The sequence below is a fragment of the Podarcis erhardii genome (assembly GCF_964252035.2).
Source record: "Podarcis erhardii genome assembly, chromosome: 9".
Classification (NCBI taxonomy): domain Eukaryota; kingdom Metazoa; phylum Chordata; class Lepidosauria; order Squamata; family Lacertidae; genus Podarcis; species Podarcis erhardii.
Window position 1 is genome coordinate 13,065,777 of NC_138512.1, and position 22,455 is coordinate 13,088,231.

General features: G+C 42.9%; 1 protein-coding gene across 2 annotated transcripts in view; it reads left to right on the forward strand.

Annotated features, from left to right (window-relative positions):
* SLC34A2 (solute carrier family 34 member 2) overlaps positions 1–21,929 on the forward strand; it is a 28,041-nt gene extending 6,112 nt beyond the window's left edge. For both annotated transcript variants that reach the window (XM_081876284.1, XM_081876285.1), the window contains exons 2-13: positions 517–610; positions 737–871; positions 4,393–4,521; positions 6,429–6,572; positions 8,070–8,181; positions 10,987–11,182; positions 12,045–12,140; positions 13,021–13,141; positions 15,269–15,436; positions 16,695–16,811; positions 17,914–18,038; positions 19,767–21,929. In XM_081876284.1, the coding sequence (XP_081732410.1) occupies positions 520–610; positions 737–871; positions 4,393–4,521; positions 6,429–6,572; positions 8,070–8,181; positions 10,987–11,182; positions 12,045–12,140; positions 13,021–13,141; positions 15,269–15,436; positions 16,695–16,811; positions 17,914–18,038; positions 19,767–20,324 (1,992 nt within the window). In that variant the 5' untranslated portion in view covers positions 517–519 and the 3' untranslated portion in view covers positions 20,325–21,929. The remainder of the gene's footprint in view (positions 1–516; positions 611–736; positions 872–4,392; positions 4,522–6,428; positions 6,573–8,069; positions 8,182–10,986; positions 11,183–12,044; positions 12,141–13,020; positions 13,142–15,268; positions 15,437–16,694; positions 16,812–17,913; positions 18,039–19,766) is intronic.
* The last annotated feature ends 526 nt before the right edge of the window (positions 21,930–22,455 follow it).

Genomic DNA, 22,455 nt, shown 5'->3' on the forward strand with positions numbered 1-22,455 from the left:
AGGGAGGAGGAATAAACCAGCCATTAGCACTGTCAGTTTCTAAAAAAGATGAAATAAATGAATTAACACTGAGAGCATAATCCTGCACATATTTCCTCTGTTCAGTGCTGCCTTTGTTTCAGTAAAGATGCACAGGAGTTCAGCCTAAAACTGTCCCCGTTTAGGTGACATTCAAAATGCTTAGAACTATGGTATTTTCCTCTTTAGAGTAGTAAGAGATGAAAGAGTCGAAAGTGAGAGACAATTGTTCATTCATGATTGTGTATTTGCTAGATCGATAAACGGGTAGCTGTTTGGGTTTGTTCAGATATTTATTTGTAATGTGGAATGTGAGCTACCTTAGTTAAAATAAAGGGGTTGGGAAATACGTTGTTGATGGCATGGCATTGTATAAATCCCTTGAGGAAATGGCATTGGTTCATACAGGTTAGTATTCAGAGTTGATTGCCTCAGATTCATATAATGCATGGAAATGCTTTGGCGCTGACCTTTAGTTGGTGGATCATCTCTTTGCAGGCGATGGCTCCAAGGCCTGAACTAGCAGGAACAGACGCAAGCAAAGTCCAAGAAAATCAAGTCATGTCTGACAAAGCGATGAACAATTCAAAAGGTACATAAATAGTTACAATTCCTATTTCTTTATATCCTATATTAACATTCTGTTTAGAAGAATGTGAGTTTGTATACTCAATGATAGGTAGGAAACAGTTATTAACTTGCTTGCTGGTTCTCTCAGGTGAAGCGGTTCCTGTCGGAAATCAGCTTGAACTTTTGCCCGCTTACTCCACCATTGCCTTGGCAGCAGAACCAGCACCAGAATTTGACCCATGGAGTTTGCCAGAGCTCCAGAACACAGGAGTAAAGTGGTCAGGTAAGAACCTGTCGTGGATATTTATACTTTCCCACCTTAATTTGTGCTTCCTGCATTGCAGGGGGTTGTTCTAGAATGGGGTGACCAACTCCCAAGAGACTGCGATCTACTCAAAGAGTTAAAGACTGGCAGTGATCTACCCCCTTTTTTGGAGTTCGGGTCAAAGTTTTTGAGCTTTTTTTTAGGAAGAAAAGCCCTGTTTTCTGGGCTTCAGGGCAAAGATGTTGAGCCTTTTTGAGGGGAGACAAACTTGTTGAGCTTCTTTGGGGGGAGCCAGTGATCTGCCAGTGATCTACCCCAGATGTCCAGTGATCTACTGGTAGATCACGATCTACCTGTTGGACGTGCCTGGGATCCTCCGGGATCCTTCCAACGCTATGGTTTTCAAACGTTAGCTTTCTAGAAAAAGGGACAGCAAAGGCCAGGTGGAAGTTGTTTTAATCATTGGCTCTGAATCTCTGTGCCTTTATTTACCTATCAGTACATGGGTGGCGCTGTGGGTTAAACCACAGAGCCTAGGACTTGCCGATCAGAAGGTCGGTGGTTCGAATCCCCGTGACGGGGTGAGCTCCCGTTGCTTGGACCTTGCTCCTGCCAACCTAGCAGTTCGAAAGCACGCAGTGCAAGTAGATAAATAGGTAGCGCTCCGGCGGGAAGGTAAACGGCGTTTCCGTGCGCTGCTCTGGTTTGCCAGAAGCGGCTTAGTCATGCTGGCCACATGACCCGGAAGCTTTACGCCGCCTCCCTCGGCCAATAAAGCGAGATGAGCGCTGCAACTCCAGAGTCGGCCACGACTGGACCTAATGGTCAGGGGTCCCTTTACCTTTACCTTTAACACCAAACTATCTGTATTCTCTGATTTGACATGCTTTGTTTTAAAGGTGGACAGCTGAGCAGGCAAAAGAGCAAATCAGTGCATCTGCTAATGAAAGTTCTCCCATTGAACATGTTGCGTTTCCCATGTTATGGAAACAGGGAAAATCTCTCAAGTTGCAACCTTCTTTTCCATTTATGTATTTAGGGTGTTCAAATGCCACTGGGTTCTGCAAGCAGGTTGCAAACAAAATTGGTATTGCTGTTGGCAAACAGATCACCTTGGGCTCTAAGCTGTGTCCATTTTTGATGGTGTCAATGCTGACCTTACTTCTCAACAATTAATTCCATATCTGTTGGTTTCTGCTGGTCTAGTAATCTCTCAAAGGTGGAAGGATGCATCTTGTTATTCTAGGGAAAGTCATGTTCATTGCTGTTTCCGAAAAGCTGGCACTGCCCTCCAACTTTTCTTCTGCTTGGGCGGTTATTTGTGATTTACATGACCAAACTATCTTATGGCTGACACATTCCCACTAAATATGTGTTTATTTGGCAACATTCATGATCATTTGATATGCTTGGTACAAATATGAACCTTGTCTTCCACTACAGAATATATTGTGCACCACCCATTCTTTTTAAAAGCTTTCTGTGATTGCTATTTTATTATTTTGTAATTGTATTCTTCCTGCTATAGGGACGCGGGTGGCGCTGTGGGTTAAACCACAGAGCCTAGGACTTGCCAATCAGAAGGCTGGCGGTTGCTCGGTCCCTGCTCCTGTCAACCTAGCAGTTCGAAAGCACGTCATGTGCAAGTAGATAAATAGGTATCGCTCCAGCGGGAAGGTAAACGGCGTTTCCGTGCACTGCTCTGGTTCGCCAGAAGCGGCTTAGTCATGCTGGCCACATGACCTGGAAGCTGTACGCCGGCTCCCTCAGCCAATTAAGCGAGATGAGCCCCGCAACCCCAGAGTCGGCCACGACTGAAACTAATGGTCAGGATTCCCTTTACCTTTATTCTTCCTGCTGAACTCAGAGGCAAGACGTAATGCCTTGTTGTCCAAAGAGCTCAGAATGGCTTCCACGTGGATTACCAGGCAGACTCCATTCAGGAATCTTAACAAGCTCAGAAATCCTTTGTTTTCACATTGGCTCGTGCCTCCAAACCATTATTTGGCCCCAAAGTCTGTTTCATTTTCCGGATCCCTTTAGTCCTTTAGTGAGGTCAAAGGCGGTTCTCCACTTCCTGTGGTAGGAAGATCCCCATCAGAGCTGCTTATGTTTTGGTGACAAATGGAAGTTTAGAGTTGTGGACTGGTTCTGTAGAACCCTCCTCTACCCATGGAAACACTTTACCTTCTGTATTTCCAGGGGTAGAAACAAGATGGAGAAGCCAACCAGGCAATTCCAACAGGCAAAGACATCACCTATTAGGGACATACAGTGAATTATTTAAATACGTATCGACCTGTGCTGATGTGTACCACAACAGGCAAATTCAGCGCGATCTTCCAATGCTTAAAAGTGCATGGGAACTCTCTTGCGTGTCGAGGTCCCCAGGTCCACCCCAATAACTCACACATCACACAGAATTTTTTGTTTAAGGTTTTTGGCATAATTTTGGCCACAACTTTATTAAAATACAAATTTGTGAGTTGTTGCTTAGGCATTGGTTGCGACTATCTGCCCCCACCATGGGGGACAGACTGACATTCCGCACGATGCGAAAGTCAGAATGGGGGAATACACTTGGGGGTTACGCGGAGCAGGGAACCTGCCCTCACCCCAAATGCAACCAGGAGCTCATTGCTATGGCCCGAGCCCCCTTGACAGAGTGGACAAGCAATAGTTAGCCCCCGATTCCTTTAACGGAATCCCTTGGAGCAGCAGCATTAGAGGGGCAGGCACAGCCAATCCATGCCCCTCAACCAACCAGACCATAAACCAATGCCTAACCTTACAAGTTGTGACGATTTGCTAAGCAGTAGGCAAAAACCAAATGGCCCCAGCCAATCAGCCAGATGGACAAAATTCCTACCAGGCCCCCGCTCCAAAGCAGACGACCCCATGACAGGCATAGCAAGGTCAAAGCAAACAACCCTATTCTAGGGAGGGAGGGACGGGCAATCCAATGCACGGGCGAAAAGAGGAAGGCCTAGCCTCGTGCAAGGAGTTTTAGCATTTCTGGCTGCCAATCAATAAATGTCAGCATTAATTTCTTCCCAACAACAAGGGAAGCCCCAGTCGCATCAGTGGCCAACAATCAGTTAGCCCGCTCCCAACTTTGGAGTGTCCTGGCGGTCCCCACCGCAACACGTGCTCTCCATGAAGGAGAACACGCTTTGTAATAATCTTCTGCCCCTTTTTGTTTCAAATTAATGATGCTATTTTCCTAATAATATTATGAAATTTGAGTAAAAACATAAATAAATAAAATTTATCATTCTCACATTTTGCTTTAAGTAGGGCAAAAAGGGGTAATTGGTTTTGGGTTTTTTAAAAAAATTATTGGGTTTTTATAGCTTCATAAGAATCTTTTAGCTATAGTTAAATTTTAATAATGAGAACATTCCTTCTGGTTTATCATCCACCAAACTCACAGCATCAGCCTTGACTCCACAGACTTGCAGGAAACCGATTGACTGCTGAAAATCAAGTATTAGATTCTTTGCTGTTTTGTATATGCAAACTTGTTTTGTGTTTTGCAGAGCTGGATGCGAAAGGCAAAATATTCCGTGTGACAAAAGGATTTGGAAAGTTTGTCCTCTTACTTGTCCTGCTCTACTTTTTTGTCTGTGCCTTGGATGTGCTCAGCTCAGGCTTTCAGTTAGTAGGAGGTAGGAAAACACTTTCATCATGGTTACCTAAGTCTCTGTTTCTGTAAAAAGGATCTTGTTGAGTTAAGCCTCACCCCTCCAGAAGAAAATAAAAAAATTCCTTCCAGTAGCACCTTAAAGACCAACTGAGTTAGTTCTAGGTATGAGCTTTCGTGTGCATGCACACTTCTTCAGATACACAGAAGTGTGCATGCACACGAAAGCTCATACCTAGAACTAACTCAGTTGGTCTTTAAGGTGCTACTGGAAGGAATTTTTTTATTTTGTTTTGACCATGGCAGACCAACACGGCTACCTATCTGTAACCCTCCAGAAGAGCCCACTTCAAACAGATGAACAGAAAAAGAAAGTGTCAGTAAATGAATGCTGACGCCCCTTTATTTGCAAAGGCGCCTTTTGTTTTCAAAATTCCAAGGGGGTGTTGACATTGCTTTATTTTAGCTTCAGGTATTAGTCACGGATGGTATAGATGGTGTCAGTCGTTGGGATGAATTACAAGTCAAGCTAGACTGTTCTATGGAACCTTAAACTTTTTACAACGGTGTTATGTAGTGTGATATTTTGTGGGTAAAAGAGGGGCTGGGGAAACCCAGTCAGATGGGTGGGGTATAAAAAAATAAATTATTATTATTATTATTATTATTATTATTATTATTATTATTACTACTACTACTACCACCACTTTACAGATTCATGACAAAGGCAGTGAACACACACACACACACACACACACACACACACACACACACACACACATTCTATGGTTCTATATAGTGATACCTTTCCCGAAACCCTGCAGCTGCTGTGAGAAAAGGGAAGAAGAATAATGTCTACTGTTCGTTGCTGTCAGTAGTATCTGGACAAGGGATCTCCCACACATCTGCTTGTCCCATGGCTAGAAAGTACGGCTCCAAGCAGTTTCCCCCTCGCCTCTCTCCTTTCTAAGGGAAAACCTGCTCTTTAGCAATAGATAGGAACAAACAGCAATCCGGGGGAAACCCAAATGGCTGTTTGCTTCAATTGAGCACCAAAGAGTGGTTTTACTTGGGGGGAAGGAATGGGACAAGAGGAAGTCTCGATATAAGCCCTAAGGCTTCCTGAAACTTGGCCCTCCAGATGTTTTTGGCCTACAAGTCCCATGATCCCTAGCTAGCAGGACCAGTAGTCAGGGATGATGGGAATTGTAGTCTCAAAACATCTGGAGGGCCGAGTTTGAGGAAGCCTGCCCTAAGCCTTGGGGTGGTTTTGCCTTTGCATCAGAGCAAGCAGTTATTTACTCTTCCTTACATGAATGAACGGCAGCCAAAATATTTTATACAGGAGGCATAAGAGTTGGGTTCCCTGGGGGTGGGGGTAATCTCTATTTAATGGCAGATGAAATACCTTTGGTGAGTCAATAATCACCCCTGCCACAATACGCAGAGCTGCCCCCTGGCCTCTTCATCCTGCTCACAAAAAGCACGACAGAAAATTGGAAACTGGGTTTTCTACATATAGGTCTTCTTCTTTGGCGATCACTCGTAGCCAAGTAAGATTGTCTTCCATAAACACGGTTTTAACAGTGAGTCCGTAAGTGACTGTGGAGGCCAATTCTGGATCCATACATCCTTCCACAGTGGGGACATAGGTTTCTGGGCGGGAATTGATCGCGGTGGGGGTTTGCCAAGGGTGTCTTCCTCTTAGCACGTTTCTCCCTTTTGGCCTGAGTTCGAGTGTCTTCAAAGGCCATGTCACCTTTGGTCAAGGCTGTTCTCCAATTGGAGCGACCGCAGGCCATTGTTTCCCAGTTGTCGGTGTTTATACTACATTTTTTTAGATGTTGGAACCATTTAGAAGTTGGAAACTGGGTTGTCTGGATATAGGTAGCAATTATGTTATTCAAAGACACAATCTATCTTTTTTTGTAGGCAAAGCAGCAGGGGACATCTTCAAAGAAGGCTCCGTGTTAGCAAATCCTCTTGCAGGCGTAGTGATTGGCCTTCTGGTGACAGTCATGGTGCAGAGCTCAAGCACGTCCTCATCCATCATCGTCAGCATGGTGTCCTCTTCAAGTAAGTTAATGGTACAAAGGATTGGTAGTTAATGGATGTTTTAGTTGAAATTCTTGCATTGCAGGGGGTCATCCCTTGGGGTCTCTTCCAACTCTACAATTCTATGATTATAACAGCCATACAAGAAATATTTAAAATAACTAAGCAAGTATTAGACATCACCCCAGAATTGGCCCTACTAAACATCTTCCAAGACAACAATGTCCATTTACACCACAAAGAACTCATAACCCACCTATTCTCAGCAGCCAGAAACACCATAACCAGACACTGGAGAGACCTGTCAGGAGTAAGCATGGACCAATGGTACCAAATAGTATGGGAAACAGCCCTACTAGAAAAATTAACCAATAAACTGAAACTGACACAGGGACAAACAGAAGAAGACGCCTTCATCCCAGGATGGCTCCCCTTTATCACATACACAGTCCAACAAGACAATGACAAAAATCCACCAACAGCATACACATCAGTATGGCTAACCTGATCCAAAACACCCACCCACCCCACTCACACACGAAAACAAAGATCACCACAGCCAATCACAATCAAACAACCACACCCTAGGCCAACCCCAACCTCTCTCACCACCAAAGGAACACAAGTGAACAGCACAAGCAACGCTGACACCAAACCCTACATACATTAAGCATATTAGAAACATCACCACCCCACTCCACCCCTCCCATCTCCCCCCCTTTTTTTTCTCCCCCTAATGTCTCAACAAATGAAACAGATTTATAAAAATGTTACATGGAAAAAATACGAGAGACATTACACATACTTCTGTAAAACAAGAAAATCTTTAATTAAAAAATAAATAAATAAATTCTATGATTATAGATTTGTGCAGGTCATCCTGAAAGTTGTGCACGCACAAATATAGAGAGCAAAGGGGATATTGGAAAAGCATTTTCATAAAAAACTACCATGGGAATATCATATTGAAAACAGGAACAGACAATGTGTTTGGTGTGCCTTTTCTGTTGTAAAGACAGGAGGAAGTACACCTGATAGAACGCTGCCTTTCTGAGTAACTCTTTTAAGTTGTGTGAGACTTGGTCTGGATTTTGTAGCCTTGGGTAGGAAAGGACTCTTAGGAGCAATGTTGTGGGAAGAGCCAAGGTCAGTCTGTGGTTGCAGAGCCTATATTTCAATCATTTGATCAAGGGGGAGGGGGGAAATGACAGGGAAAAAGGCAACCCTGCAAGTCTAAAATATAAGACGCAGTCAATAACCTGTTGGAAATTGGGTTGTAATGTTTTGGCAGATGACTTAGATCCGAGCCCCACTGTGAACTCATTTAGCCATGTTCTAAACTCAACAGTTGGTGCTTTCTCCATATTCTGATGAGTGCAAAACAAGCTTTCTGATCCTCAAGTTAGTTACTTTTGTGTCTCAAGAACAAAGGAAGGTCCTAAGTTGGTTCAATGTACTGTAGATGCCAACACTGCCCATCCCTTCCATTTTTCATCTGTTGCTTCCAATATCTTGCAGTACTCAGTGTTCGGCACGCAATTCCGATCATGATGGGAGCCAATATTGGTACTTCCGTCACAAACACCGTTGTGGCGCTCATGCAAGCTGGAGACAGGAACCAGTTTAGAAGGTAACAGTGTTTTAAACTTAAGCTACAATCGATTATAGGAGCAGGTTGTGATATTTAACTGTAGAAATTCCCAAAATGTATGCAATGACATTTTTATTTATGCTGCATTACAGTATTGCCTGATATCTGTGAAACCCCCTGAGATCTTTTGATGAAGCATGGTATATAAATTTGATTAAACAGTTTCTTTTACTGGACAGTTGAGAAAAACACTGATTGCTTCCTATATTATCTATAAAATTAAAATAGTAAAAAATAAAGTATGTCACTCTGTTTTCCACCTTTCTCACCCTACCCTCAGCGGCTACATGCTTAAGACAACTCCTCTTAGCACACAAGAATGCGTTACGCATCTGCAAAATGTGCAATCATCGGGCTAGATGAATATTGGTTGAAGCCTTGCAACCGTACTAATATGCAGGGGTGAAGTATCCCCCGAAATATGGGCCTTTATAGTCTGGGGGCCCTTGAGCACAGGATAGCAGTGAGTCCCTCAGCCATTCCATTTCTCCTCATACCATGTCCCCCTCCTTGACCCATTGAAACTAAAATGGTTGTTGCCCAGTAGGGCAGTTCTCTGTGGTCAAAGAAAAACACGAGCATTACTATTTCACTAGTTGCCTTTTTTAAAAAAATGTTAATAGTATAACATCCTACAATACTTACAAGCAACTAACATGACTAGTGAAAGCACCTTCTTGTATAGGGTGCATCTGAACTGAGCAGTAAAGGGACCCCTGACCATTAGGTCCTGTCGTGACTGACTATGGGGTTGCGGCGCTCATCTTGCTTTATTGGCCAAGGTAGCCAGCGTACAGCTTCGGGGTCATGCGGCCAGCATGACTAAGCCGCTTCTGGTGAACCAGAGCAGCACATAGAAATGCCGTTTACCTTCCCGCCGGAGTGGTACCTATTTATCAACTTGCACTTTGATGTGCTTTCAAACTGCTAGGTTGGCAGGAGCAGGGACCGAGCAACAGGAGCTCAACCCATCGTGGGGATTCAAACTGCCGACCTTCTGATTGGCAAGTCCTAGGCTCTGTGGTTTAACCCACAGCGCCACTGAGCGGTAGCACAGTTAATTGTGCGGGGGAAGAGTTTGTGGTCTTATTTAGATGAATGAACTTTGTGTTGTTCCTGTGTCCATATGACTGCCGCACCTTGTGTTGTGGAGCATGTGCTCTTTTCATTATCTGCACATCACTGCTGCTTGTTTGTGTATTGTGCCCTGGGATTGTGAGATTGACGTCACAAATAAATCTTAAGCCAAATCCTATCTACCCTACATTTGTACAGTAACCTTTTTATACAGTCCTTGTCATAAAACAGCGTTGTGAGATTGGTCGTTATTAATCTTTTATTACTGAATCCAATAATTAATAATTTGCCTGATGATTGTATTATCAATTGGTGGTTGTTTTGGAGTGCTCAGAGTTTACCTGATGGGGTTTTATCTGATGCTGCACAGCTTCTTTAACTGACTTTGAGCATTGGTGCCATTTCCTGTTGAAGTTGTCTCGGGCTATCTGCACCACATGGCAAACATCATCGTGCTTTTCTCTCTGCATATTTGCAAACGAAGCAGATGTTTTGAGACAGGGCTGCCGACTCTGTAAGGACGAGATGCCTTTGGCCCCCACAATATCCGATGGGAGGGAGGCTGGCCCCCCTCAGTGATGAGGGGGCGAAGAAGCCAAGCCGAGCACAATAGTTTCAGTGCCCAGCCCCACCTGAGCGTGAGAGAGGAGGAGCCGCTGGCCACCCCCAAAAATGTGACATCACACACACACCACATGCCAAGCACGTGATGCCACAAGAGCGCATTGTGTGACAGGCTCCCTCAATCTTGGGCACAACTTGGCGCCTCTGTTTCGAAAGCAGCATAGGTTTCCAGTACTCTCTCCTCAGTTGTGAACCAGGACCAAGTAGCACCACTCCTGAGAAGCGAGTGCTGGCCACATGACCCGGAAGTTGTATGCCAGCTCCCTCAGCTAGTAAAGCGAGATGAGCGCCACAACCCCAGAGCCGGCCATGACTGGACCTAATGGTCAGGGGTCCCTTTACCTTTGAGGGACATGGGTGGCGCTGTGGGTTAAACCACAGAGCCTAGGGCTTGCCGATCAGAAGGTCAGTGGTTCGAATCCCTGTGACGGATGAGCTCCCGTTGCTCGGTCCCAGTTCCTGTCATCCTAGCAGTTCAACAGCATGCAGTGCAAGTAGATAAATAGGTACCGCTCCGGTGGGAAGGTAAATGGTGTTTCCATGCACTGCTCTGGTTCACCAGAAGCAGCTTAGTCATGCTGGCCACATTACCCGGAAGTTGTACACCTGCTCCCTCGGCCAATAAAGCAAGATGAGCACCGCAACCCCAGAGTCGGCCATGACTGGACTTAATGGTCAGGGGTCCCTTTACCTTTACCTCCTCAGTTGTGAACCAGGACCAAGTAGCATCACTCCTGAGACTTCCTGCCATCTGTGGAAGCCAGGAATGCTCAGCAATAGGAAACTTGAGCAATGAGGTGGCAAATCTCTTGTTCTTAATCCAGACCCTCCAAGTGTCCCTATGTTCCGGGGACAGTCCTAGATTTACAGAAGTCTTCCTGGTTTCTGATTTGATTGCGTAATGCCCCACTTTTCCTTAGGACTTCCCTAGTTTCATCAGAGTGGTGTTGCAGGGTATCTTAATCTACCATGATAAAGAGTAGATTACTTGCTCTTTTCTCTGAAAAGAATGTTAATTTACCTTTCTTTGGTGTCTTCCAGCATGTGGGTTTACCCTTTTGTTTTCCTTTGCTTTTTCTGCAGGGCCTTCGCAGGAGCAACAATCCACGATTTCTTCAACTGGCTGTCAGTGGCTGTCCTATTGCCTATTGAAGTGGCCACACACTATCTTTATCACCTCACCAATGTCATTATGAACTCATTTCAGCTTGAAAGTGGGGAAGATGCCCCTCAGCTGCTGAAAGTGATCACTGATCCACTTACAAAACTTATAATCCAGGTAGGCTCTTTCCTCGGTTAGTTAATATTTGCCGAAGCATCTTTAGGTACTCAGATATGACTTGTCCCTCCCTAATAGTATTGTCGTTCTTATGGAGAGAAGGCTCCTGAGCAGACGTTATTGTTATTCCCATGAGTTAGAATCTTGTTTTTGAAAAATATGCTTCTCAGAATGTGCACTTTGCCTTCATAGCTTGACTTCAAAGTATAAGAGGGAAAACAGGATCAGTAGCTGAGAACTGATTATAAACCCTCTCTCTCTTTCTCTCTCGCTCGTATTTTTTTCGTGTATAAGACGCCCCCTATTTTTAGGGACTCCAATTTAAGAAAATAGGGACTCCAACTTAATAAAATAGGGTTGAGATTACCCCATGTATAAGACAACCCACAGTTTTACACATAATTCTAAAGAAAAAAACCCTGAGTCTTATACACAGAAAAGTACAGTGTTTTAGTTTCCTGACATAATAAACATGAAAGCCTCACAACATTATAATAAAAATAGATTAGAATTGGTTGGAAGGAGTCGTGGAGGTGAGCTAAAGCAAGCTCTGTGAAACACAGAAAATTCAGTGCTTGAGCATGCCAAACTAATGGATGAATATTTTCAGCAAAGGGAGTCTACCCCACCAGCCCTGGTCATAGGTTCCAATGTCGAACAGCTGTTAGGGAATTTCTTGCAAGTAGTGCAGATAACCACTTGCCCCTGGCCAGGTTTTAAATGAGACCATTCCTATCTGCCTAGCTTGCCCTGGATAGTGTTATTTGGTTCTAGTAGAGTGTGACAAAGAGATGGAACTTAGGAGGAATGTATTATTAAATGATGAAATAAACCAAACCTTATTTTCCATTTGCTTTAACAGCTTGATAAATCGGTGATAAGTGCAATTGCTACAGGTGATGAGGAAGCAAAGAACAAAAGCCTAGTGCTAACTTGGTGCGAAACTAAGACCGAAGTGGTAAGTTTTATGTTCCTGTGTTCCATAATGTACATTAGATATTGTATCATCATTAAATAAGCAGTCCATCTGACTATGAACCTTCAGAAGGGGAGGCTTCATCCAGCCATATATATATATATATATATATATATATATATATATATATGCTGAAATTGGCTTTACAGTTCTTCTTTCGAAGATTATAAATATTGCGTTGGGGTATCATATCACTGCCTTACAGCTACTGAAATCTAGATCTTTGAAAAACAATTTTATTCTAATTTGATTAATACCAAACTTTTCATTAAATTTGATTATTATGAAACAATTAAAAAAATAAAAAATAGGGAAGGGAAGACCTCCCAGGGTAAGAGACGAGGATTAATAGCTAAGAGAGGGAGAGGAAGGAAGGAAGTAAAAGGAAGGAAGGAAGGAAGGAAGGAAGGAAGGAAGGAAGGGAGATTTAGCTTTGAGATTCATTGTTTGGACTGGACTTAGCAATTGTATAATGCTTTATAGTGTTCAAATACATTACTAACTTGGCAAGGTAGATTAATAATATTATTATTAGCCTCATTAATAGAATATTTTTCATTATGATGAGTGTGGGAGAGAGGCCAATAGAGGACTCATCCATTAGAGGTATCCTACTTTCACAACTGTAATGAGTTCTTTTGAGATGTGCAATAGATCATTACAAAAAAAACCCCTGAGATCTTTCCCAGTCTGCATCTGTACTGGAATTGTTTTAAATACGTTATTATTAATAACAATTATTATTTCATCACATGTTTGGCAACGGGGCTCCTTTGCAGGGAAAGGGTGAGATTATAAGTTTAATAAATAAATAAATGTGGAGTGTTTATTTCATTGGTCTGCTTTATTTGTTGATGTCTAGGATCCAATGAATGTTACTATCCCACCGTGGGAAAATTGCACCTCCCCAGACCTCTGTTGGAGAGATGGAAACTTGACCTGGACGATACGAAATATTTCCACCACAGAATATATTAAAAAATGTAAGTGAAATACCGCTTTCTGTATCAAGTCCAGCACCCCATCTCTGCCCCTTGCATTGTAAAACCTCTTCGCAGAGACAGCACAATATAAAATATTATGGCAATGGCTCTCTTTCAATGGGTGTGATTCAAACGTTGTAGTGGTGCCATTCTGAGCAAAGGTATGCCTGTACAAAAATGAAGTGTTCAGTGTGAGAGAGTGTGTTGGGAGGGGGGAAGGTGATATACCGTATTTTTCGCTCTATAGGACGCACCACAGTGAGTGACGCTGTGGGTTAAAGCCTCAGCGCCTAGGACTTGCCGATCGAAAGGTCGGCGGTTCGAATCCCAGATGGGGGGGTATAAATTATTATTATTATTATTATTATTATTATTATTATTATTATTATTTACAAAGAATGTCAAGTACAGAATGCAAAAGTAACGCAGCAAAGTTAACAAAAATATTCACTTTAACATTTCAAAAGAAAACATTACTAAAGGACATCAGATATAAAACGCACATTAGAAGCATATTGAGCAAGAGAATAAAGTATTATCTTTTCTAATATTAATATTTTATTGAAAGAATGTAAATTATGAAGAAATAAAGTGATATAGAGAAAAAAGGGGGAAGGTGAGGGGAAAGGATGTGTATAAGAATATATATATATATATACACAAAAATGCAATGTAATAAAGTATTACCTTAAGCATAGAACATGGGTAGGCAAACTAAGGCCCGAGGGCCGGATCTGGCCCAATCGCCTTCTAAATCTGGGCTGCGGACGGTCCTGGAATCAGCGTGTTTTTATATGAGTAGAATGTGCCCTTATGTTTAAAATGTATCTCTGGGTTATTTGTGGGGCTTGCCTGGTGTTTTTACATGAGTAGAATGTGTGCTTTTATTTAAAATGCATCTCTGGGATATTTGTGGGGCCTAGGAATTTGTTCATTTCCCCCCAAAAATATAGTCCCCCCCCCCACAAGGTCTGAGGGACAGTGGACCGCCTCCTGCTGAAAAGGTTTGCTGACCCCTGGCATAGAACATCTTGGCTGCTATTACTGCCAGTCTGCCTATGGCAGTTCAATGTGGGCAGCGACTGTGGAAGTTCAGACTTGATGACCTGGGTTTGCACTCAGAGACAGGCAAGACTAGTAGTTCTTCAATGCCAGGCATGTCCAATGCATCGATTGCAACTGATCAGTTGATCTTGGGATGAATGTTCATAGATCGTCGGCCTGCCCCCTCAGGGGAAACAGCCAGTACCTGCCCGCCCACCCTGCACTCATCCCTGGGTGGTAGATCACTGCCAGTTTTTATATTAGATCGTAGATCACAGCTTACCTCAAGTTGGACATGCCTGTTCTATGCCATCGATGTTGTCAAAACCGCAAAAGTTCAAATGCAACGTAAAACATGCAGTGTATCTCATCCAGCTGCCCCAGTGCATTCCAGAATAGGTAGACCCCTTGGGAAATACAGTGGTACCTCGGGTTAAGTACTTAATTCATTCTGGAGGTCCGTTCGTAACCTGAAACTGTTCTTAACCTGAAGAACCACTTTAGCTAATGGGGCCTCCCGCTGCTGCCGCGCCGCCGGAGCACGATTTGTGGTCTAATCCTGAAGCAAAGTTCTTAACCTGAGGTACTATTATTTCTGGGTTAGCGGAGTCTGTAACCTGAAGCGTATGTAACCCGAGGTACCACTGTACAGTCATACCTCAGGTTACAGCCGCTTAAGGTTGCATTTTTGGGGGGTTGCGGACCACCGAAACCCAGAAGTACCGGAATGGGTTACTTCCAGGTTTCGGCGGTCGCGCATGCGCAGAATTGCTAAATCGCGCTTTGCAAATGTGCAGAAGTGCGGAATTGTAACCTTCGCGTGTGCAAACGCGGGTTGCAACGTGCATCCCGCACGGATCACGTTCGCAACCCGAGCGTCCACTGTATAGCATTGGTATATTTTGGATGGATAGATATAGGAAAATGTTTTTTTTGTTATCATTGTTTCCACGTGCAGCGTCACCATGGAGGTGAGGGGAGTTGCACTTGCATGGGGAATAACATGCAAACTTGACAGCTCCCAGGGCAGACTAATTGTGTGTGTGTGTAACTAAAAATTCTGTATCTCTCCTCCTCCTATAGGTAATCACATTTTTGTAGACTCAGGTCTCTCAGAAACTGCCGTCGGCCTCATCCTCCTTGCCTTCTCGCTGCTCTGCCTGTGTGTTTGCCTGATCCTCATCGTTAAATTACTGAATTCCGTACTGCAAGGACAAGTAGCAAATATTATCAAGAAGACATTCAACACGGGTAACAATCTCTCTCTTTCTTTTTATTACAAGTAGAAATACGTTAAGCACAATGTATAATGGCTTTTCTTGTCCATAATGCAGTGGAATCAATGAAAGCTAGTGCAACATGCTCCCAAGTGGGTCATATATTTTTGTCTCTGGAGGGACAGAACGGTTTTTATCCAGCTCTCGTCCCTGGTCATAAGTGGCCAGGCAAGCCCATTCTGTCAATTTTTTTTTAAAGGCAAAATCCAAAAGAAAGAAACAAAAAAACCCCACACCTGCATAATTTATTTTTTTAAAAAACTATAAAGCGCTTAGAAAGTGGTCTGAAGGCTTCCATGGCTCTTTCACTTTCCCTCTTAAAAATCATTTGCTGCTGCTTGCCAGGCTTGTTAAAAACTTTTGACCAATAAGTCCCTGGAAGCAACAGTATGCTATGAGGTACCATCTCTCCGTTGGTAATTGTATGGAGAAAAAAACCCAGTTGCTTCTATGTACCTGTGGGGATGAGTTTACAGGGACACTGTATGGAAAAAAGAAAGAAAGATGGCTGCCTGATCCATTGGATACAGACCAGGAAGGTTCATTCCAAATTGTGGAGCAAACTGAAATATTTCCCCATTCCTGCTTTTGCCTGTACCTATATATCACTAAATGAAAAGGACTGGGCTGCATAGAGGGGGGAAATGTTAGATTTTTTTGTCACCCATCATACATTCATGAAGCTGCATGGAAGCTGCTTCCTGTGTTCCTTTTCCATTTGGATATGTGAGTTTTCTCAACCAGTTGGCAATTTTTATTCTGCTGAGTGGCTGATTGGGTGGAAGAGACCCATCTGTTTGGCCTTTACAGCATTTGTACACTTACTGAAGTAGCAGATCAGAAGTACAGGACAGGATGTTTGTGAAAGAGCACTAAATTTATGAGGCAGGGGACATTTCAGCCTGACCCAGTAAGGTATCCCTCAATCTGATTCAAATAATATATAATGGTTGCACTCCAATCTCTGTGATTCAGAAGGTAGGGTGCCAAGCAGGAAAAGGCAACAAATTTACTTTAAACTTTCCAAACACAGAAAGTGTACTATGAGGCAAACATACCTAGAGGACAAGTCACCACCTTTTAGCTTCTTATTTCAGGTAAAGATCAAATGACTTTCAAGTTGTCTGGCAAGTGGTTTAAGTAGGGCACCTTGGTGTTTAGCTAAACAGTTCCACACATAATTTTGAGCAGAATATTCTGACTCTGATGCCTCCTGTACTTTTGTTTTCCAGATTTTCCTTATCCATTTGCTTGGTTGACAGGATACATGGCCATGTTAGTTGGTGCTTTCATGACTTTTGTTGTTCAGAGCAGTTCCGTGTTCACATCTGCTATTACTCCACTTGTTGGTAAGTGTTGTGTGGAAGTATTTTAAGTAACGGTTTTTGGGGTGGGGGTGTTGAATTAGCCTAACTTTCAGCTACTAAAGTTAGGAGCAAATGAGGTAATTCCAGGTTTTTATATAATACCATGTATATTTTTGTCAGATCTTTTAAATAAACAAAAACAAATCTACACGATAGACCTGCCTAGATCTCTAGTGGTAGACTATGGCATAGAAATCCCCCCCCCCACTGCTCCCCATTTCTTATGACTTGTGGCCTTAGACTGACAGCCCATTGCCATGCTTCCAAAATGGGGGCTTGAAAGAAACAGAATTTTACTGTAGACACAATAATACAAATATTCTATTCTATGCATGGGACTGCCTTTAATGACGATTCAGAAAATTTGGCTGGTGCAGAATTCAGCGGCAAGATGTTTTCAGCATAGAACACCGATCCTGGCCCAACTGCGCTGGCTTGCAAATTAATTTTTGGGCCCAATTCAAAGGGCTGGTTTTGACCTATAAAGCCTTAAATGGCTGAGAACCACAATGCCTCAAGGATCCCATATGAACCAACGCAGACCCTGCAATTGCAATCTGAGGTCCTTCTCTGTGTGCCTCCTCCACAAGAGGTCTGGAGGGCGATAACAGGAGAACGAGCTTTTCCTGCAATTGCTCCCTGCTTGTGGGATGCTCTCCCCAGAGAAGCTAGCTTGGTGCTTTTGTTAAATAGCTTTAGGTGTCAGGCGAAAATGTTCCTCTATAACCAGGCCTTGGGCTAAACCACCCATGGCCTTTTAAATGTCTTTGTGGGAGAAGAGGTATTGGGTATGTTTTTGTTTTTGTTTTTTTGCTTTGTGTTTCCATTCTGTCTTTTTATGTTGTAAAAAGTCTTCGGATGAAGGGTGGTACATAAATTTAAGAAATAAAAAAACTGTATATAAAAATGCAGCAATGTTTTGATATAGCTGTGACTTTAAGTGGTGGTAGGTAAATTGCTATCTCTTAACCTTATAGTTTTAGGGCCATCATAATGGACGTCGTAAACATGAAACACTTTGGAGTCTTTAAAGTGCCATATGCATAATGAAAAAATTCACATTGTTGTTTTGCCCCTCAACTAGGAATTGGTGTTATAAGCATCGACCGAGCTTATCCCCTAACTTTGGGGTCCAACATTGGTACAACTACAACAGCGATTCTTGCTGCTATGGCCAGTCCGGGGAACAAATTAAAGGCTTCCTTACAGGTTAGTTGTGATTTCTGTTTTATATTATTTCCAAACAGAGAGTAAATGGGAGAATTTGAACAAGACTTTTACTCTAGTCAGGACTGTTTTATCTCTTATGTAAAGAACTGTGAGTGCAATTCTAGCACTTGGGGTTTTTTGATCCAGAGAAGTCCTTTGAGCATGAAATTAACAATAAGCTTGTAGTTGTTTTCCTGGGGCTCCAAGAGAGTCTTTAACATGCTACACTAAGGAGTAAGGGAGAAGGGACATGGTGAATGTGGCTGCGTGTATATTTTCTGCTACGTTTCATTTTAAAGTATTTTTGGTTTTTATGGAAGCCGCCCAGAGTGGCTGGGGAGGCCCAGCCAGATGGGCGGGGTATAAATAATAAATTATTATTATTATTATTATTATTATTAAAGTCTCCATGTCTGCAAGGGTCAGTACGGAAATGCTAAAGGAGGTGCTTGCTACTTTGTTGTTTTTGTGCAGGAAATTATTTTCTCCTGGAAACCATGTTACACAATAACGTTTCCAAGTTGGATAAAAATAAATGTCTTATGCTATTTGAACACACAGTACTCATTGGAGGGCACAAAATAGGAACAGAAGATCGTCCATATTTACTTTTTGGATGAACCTGATGATGTTCAGAATGACATCTCTTAGATTCTTGAACCTGTGATGGTTTGGCATTTATATGAGCCAGTGTGGTGTAGTGTTTAAGAGCAGTAGTCTCGTAATCTGGGGATTCGGGTTCGCGTCTCTGCTCCTCCACATGCAGCTGCTGGGCTAGTCACACTTCTTTGAAGTCTCTCAGCCCCACTCACCTCACAGAGTGTTTGTTGTGGGGGAGGAAGGGAAAGGAGAATGTGAGCCGCTTTGAGACTCCTTCGGGTAGTGATAAAGCAGGATATCAAATCCAAACTCTTTTTCTTCTTATATAAGCCCTGGACTTGCTTGTTCCCTTGGTTTCCCTTTCCTTTTTTTCCTTGCACACTCCGATTCACTTCCTGGCTCAAATGGCAAATTATGGTTTGTGCTTCCCCTCCAAACCAGAGTTGGAACTCATGGTTTGAATGTCATTCCCAGTTTTGTTTCGGAGGACAAACATAAACCATGGTTTGCGCTTTCAGATGTAATGTGTGCTACACAGGAAGTAAGTATGTAAGTGTGTAATAGGATGAAGGATGGGATGATGGGAACATGCACGCCCAAGGCTCATTCATGAAATGACAAACCATGGTCTGATGTTGTGACTAACCTCATGTGTTAAATATTTCCTCCCATGGTTCTTTAACTCAGTCTATTTGACAGATGACCACGATTCATTTTATAAAATTATGAATATAGGCTTTAATATGTTGGCTTGCTTTTTAAAACACACATACCTGGTATATCAGGTATAGCTGTATGTTTGCCGTGGGACAGATAACAGTTTGGGGAGATCTCCAGTCGGGGAAATTAGTACAGGGCACCAATCCAACTTACCCTCCCCATGGCAAGAATTGTTTTATTTCCCCTTGAAGCTCCAATGCCATGTCTAGTTTGGCCCTTAATTTGATTTTGTTTAAATAAATTATTTAATTTTAAAAAAAGTTTTGAAGGTCATAAAAGGTGGAATAGTAGGAGAGGATCCAATGTAGGGAGGAAAATAGTGCTTTCAAGGGTATTTGTATGAAAGTCACACTTGGTTTAACATTCTTCTGACTAGTTCTCTTTTTGCTTCATTTTGTGTCTTTTCAGATTGCTCTCTGCCACTTCTTTTTCAATGTTTCTGGGATTCTCCTGTGGTACCCAATCCCTTATACACGCATCCCAATCCACCTGTCCAAGGTTTTGGGGAACATAACAGCCAAGTACAGGTGGTTTGCTATTTTTTACCTTTTCATCGCCTTCCTTGTGATTCCCGTTGGTGTCTTTGGTCTGTCGGTGGCCGGCTGGGAGTACCTCGTGGGTGTCGGTGTTCCTATCCTGGTTCTCTTTTTCGCTGTGATCATCATCAACTATCTTCAAAAGAAGCGGCCCGAGAAGCTGCCTGAGAAGCTGCGAAATTGGGACTACCTTCCCTTGTGGATGCGGTCCTTGGACCCGTGGGATGATGTTATGGTGTCTACAGGCGCCACCTGTGAAAAATACTGTTGCAAATGTTGCAAACGCCGGGGAGGTGAACAAATGGCAAGCGTGGCGCCGGGGAAAGCCATGGAAGTTCACGAAAACCCAGTTTCGCTGGCCGATGAGAAAAACGCCTTTTCAAAGACACCGCAGGCGACTGAAATGAACTTGTCCACCACCCCCTTGTAGCAGAAGACAGGACTTCAAGAGCCGAGGACTCAGGGACAAAAAAAAGTGGGGGGCAAAATGTAAAGGGAGAGGAAAGAAGCAAAGGAGGGAAACGTATGCCATCTTGCACCCGGCGAAAAGTGTGTATTGCTCTGGTGGTAGCTGACCATTTGGGCGAGCAGGCGAGAAGTCAAGTCCAAAATATCAGACACACACACTTAAGGACACATGCAGTCTTGTGCACGAACTTGCCTCTAGTCTGCTGAGCCAGGATACGGGCAGCAGTACAGTGCTGGAGTGAAGGTCTGACTCTGTGCCATAGCCAGGCCTTTGGGCCTTCCTGCTCCTGTCCAGTACTGCTACAGACCCAAACTGCGTCTGCCACCTGTGGTTGCTCAGCTTCTCATCAGTGGACCCAAAATCAGGTACACAGGGCTTGAGGCAACATTGGTACAGAAGGGATCTAGTAGTCTGTGATTAGTAGCGTTGCGTCAAGAACTTTGAGATAGTACCACCTCCCTTCTGGCGGTTTCGAAAGTTAAGGCACAGGGCATCGTAAGAAAATCTTAAAGGTACCAAACTTTTTTTTAAAAAAAGAAAAATTACTGAAAGAAGCTGGGCATGTAAGAATAGGAATTTATAATTTTTAGCTTGATGCTTCCAGTAGTTTGTGTCTTCTAGCTAGAAATCAGGATAACATTCCATACCCTCAGCATTTCTCCAATGAAAATAAGGACGTCCTATTCTATAATAATAATAGTCATAATCATAATAATAATTTTATTATTTATACCCCATCCATTTGACTGAGTTGCCCCAGCCATTCTGGGCGGCTTCCAACATATATAAAAACATAATAAAACATTTAAAAAACTTTGCTATTCAGGGCTGCCTTCAGATGTCTTCTAAAAGTTGTACAGTTGCTTATCTCCTTGGTTCAGGGATCACATAACTCCATACCCTCCAACATTTCTCTGATGAAAATGGGGACGTCCTCAGGAAAAGTGGGACATTCTGGGATCAAATCAGAAACTGGGACAGCTTCTGTAAATCCAGGAATGTCCCTGGAAAATAGGGACATTTGCCCTGACCTCCTAGGGCACTTGTCTTTCCTGTGCCTGAATTTTTTGAGGATCAAATTCAGAAAGAGAGAACAGTTGCCGGGTCTAACCATTACAGACCTGGCTTCCTTCAGACAAAGCACTTTTTCAGAAGAGAGAGCAAAGGGACTTTTATGGTGGAGAGATTTCCATTGAGGCCCACATGTCTGCTCTTGGCAAAATGAAATTGCATAAAAATGGAATGTGATTTAAAACTATTTGCTATGATAACTTTTCTTTTATACCTCATCATAGCCAGGGACATAGGAGCTCCTGAGGAATAACCTCCTGTGACCCCGAACTTAGAGCATGGCAGAAACCGGCCTTTCTAAATAGCACCCCAATAACAGAGTGCACCTTGTCCTATGATTTCTGGCTGCAACAGCCAGCATTTAAGCAATACATTTTTGCAAGTACAGTCAAACCTTGGTTGTTGAATGTAATCCGTTCTGGAAAACTGTTCGACTTCCGAACTGTTCGATATCTGAGACGTGGCTTCTGATTGGTTGCAAGCCTTCCGAAAAACGTTCACAAACTTCTGGGTTTTAGGCATCCTGGAGCTGAAACGTACAATAATGGAGCTGTTCAAGAACCGAGGTTTGACTGTAGTATCATGCAATATTGCGTTCAGGTCAAGAATAAGACCCCCATGGATGAAATTTGCAGCGTATGCAAAAAAGCTCTTTTGACACTACTGCACATTTTTAGGTCTTGTAATTTTGTAATGAATTCCTGGCCAAACTGTTTGACAACCTGACGTTTTCCCAAGGGGATTTTGGAAGGGGCTTATGAGAATCAAACCCTGGAAAATATTATGGGGCAGGGAATAATGTCCTAACCATACTGCTGTGTGGATGGCAAACCAAACCATCAGTTGATTTATGTAACATATTTGCATCTGATGTGCATCATTTATTTATCTGATAAAAAATAATTTGAGGTGAATTTTAATTGTTAGCTAAGACTGAGCAGGAAATTTTAACATATACATCTGGCATTGTCTAAGCTTTGATCTCAGGGGATGCACAAGTATGAAGGGGACATTTATATCT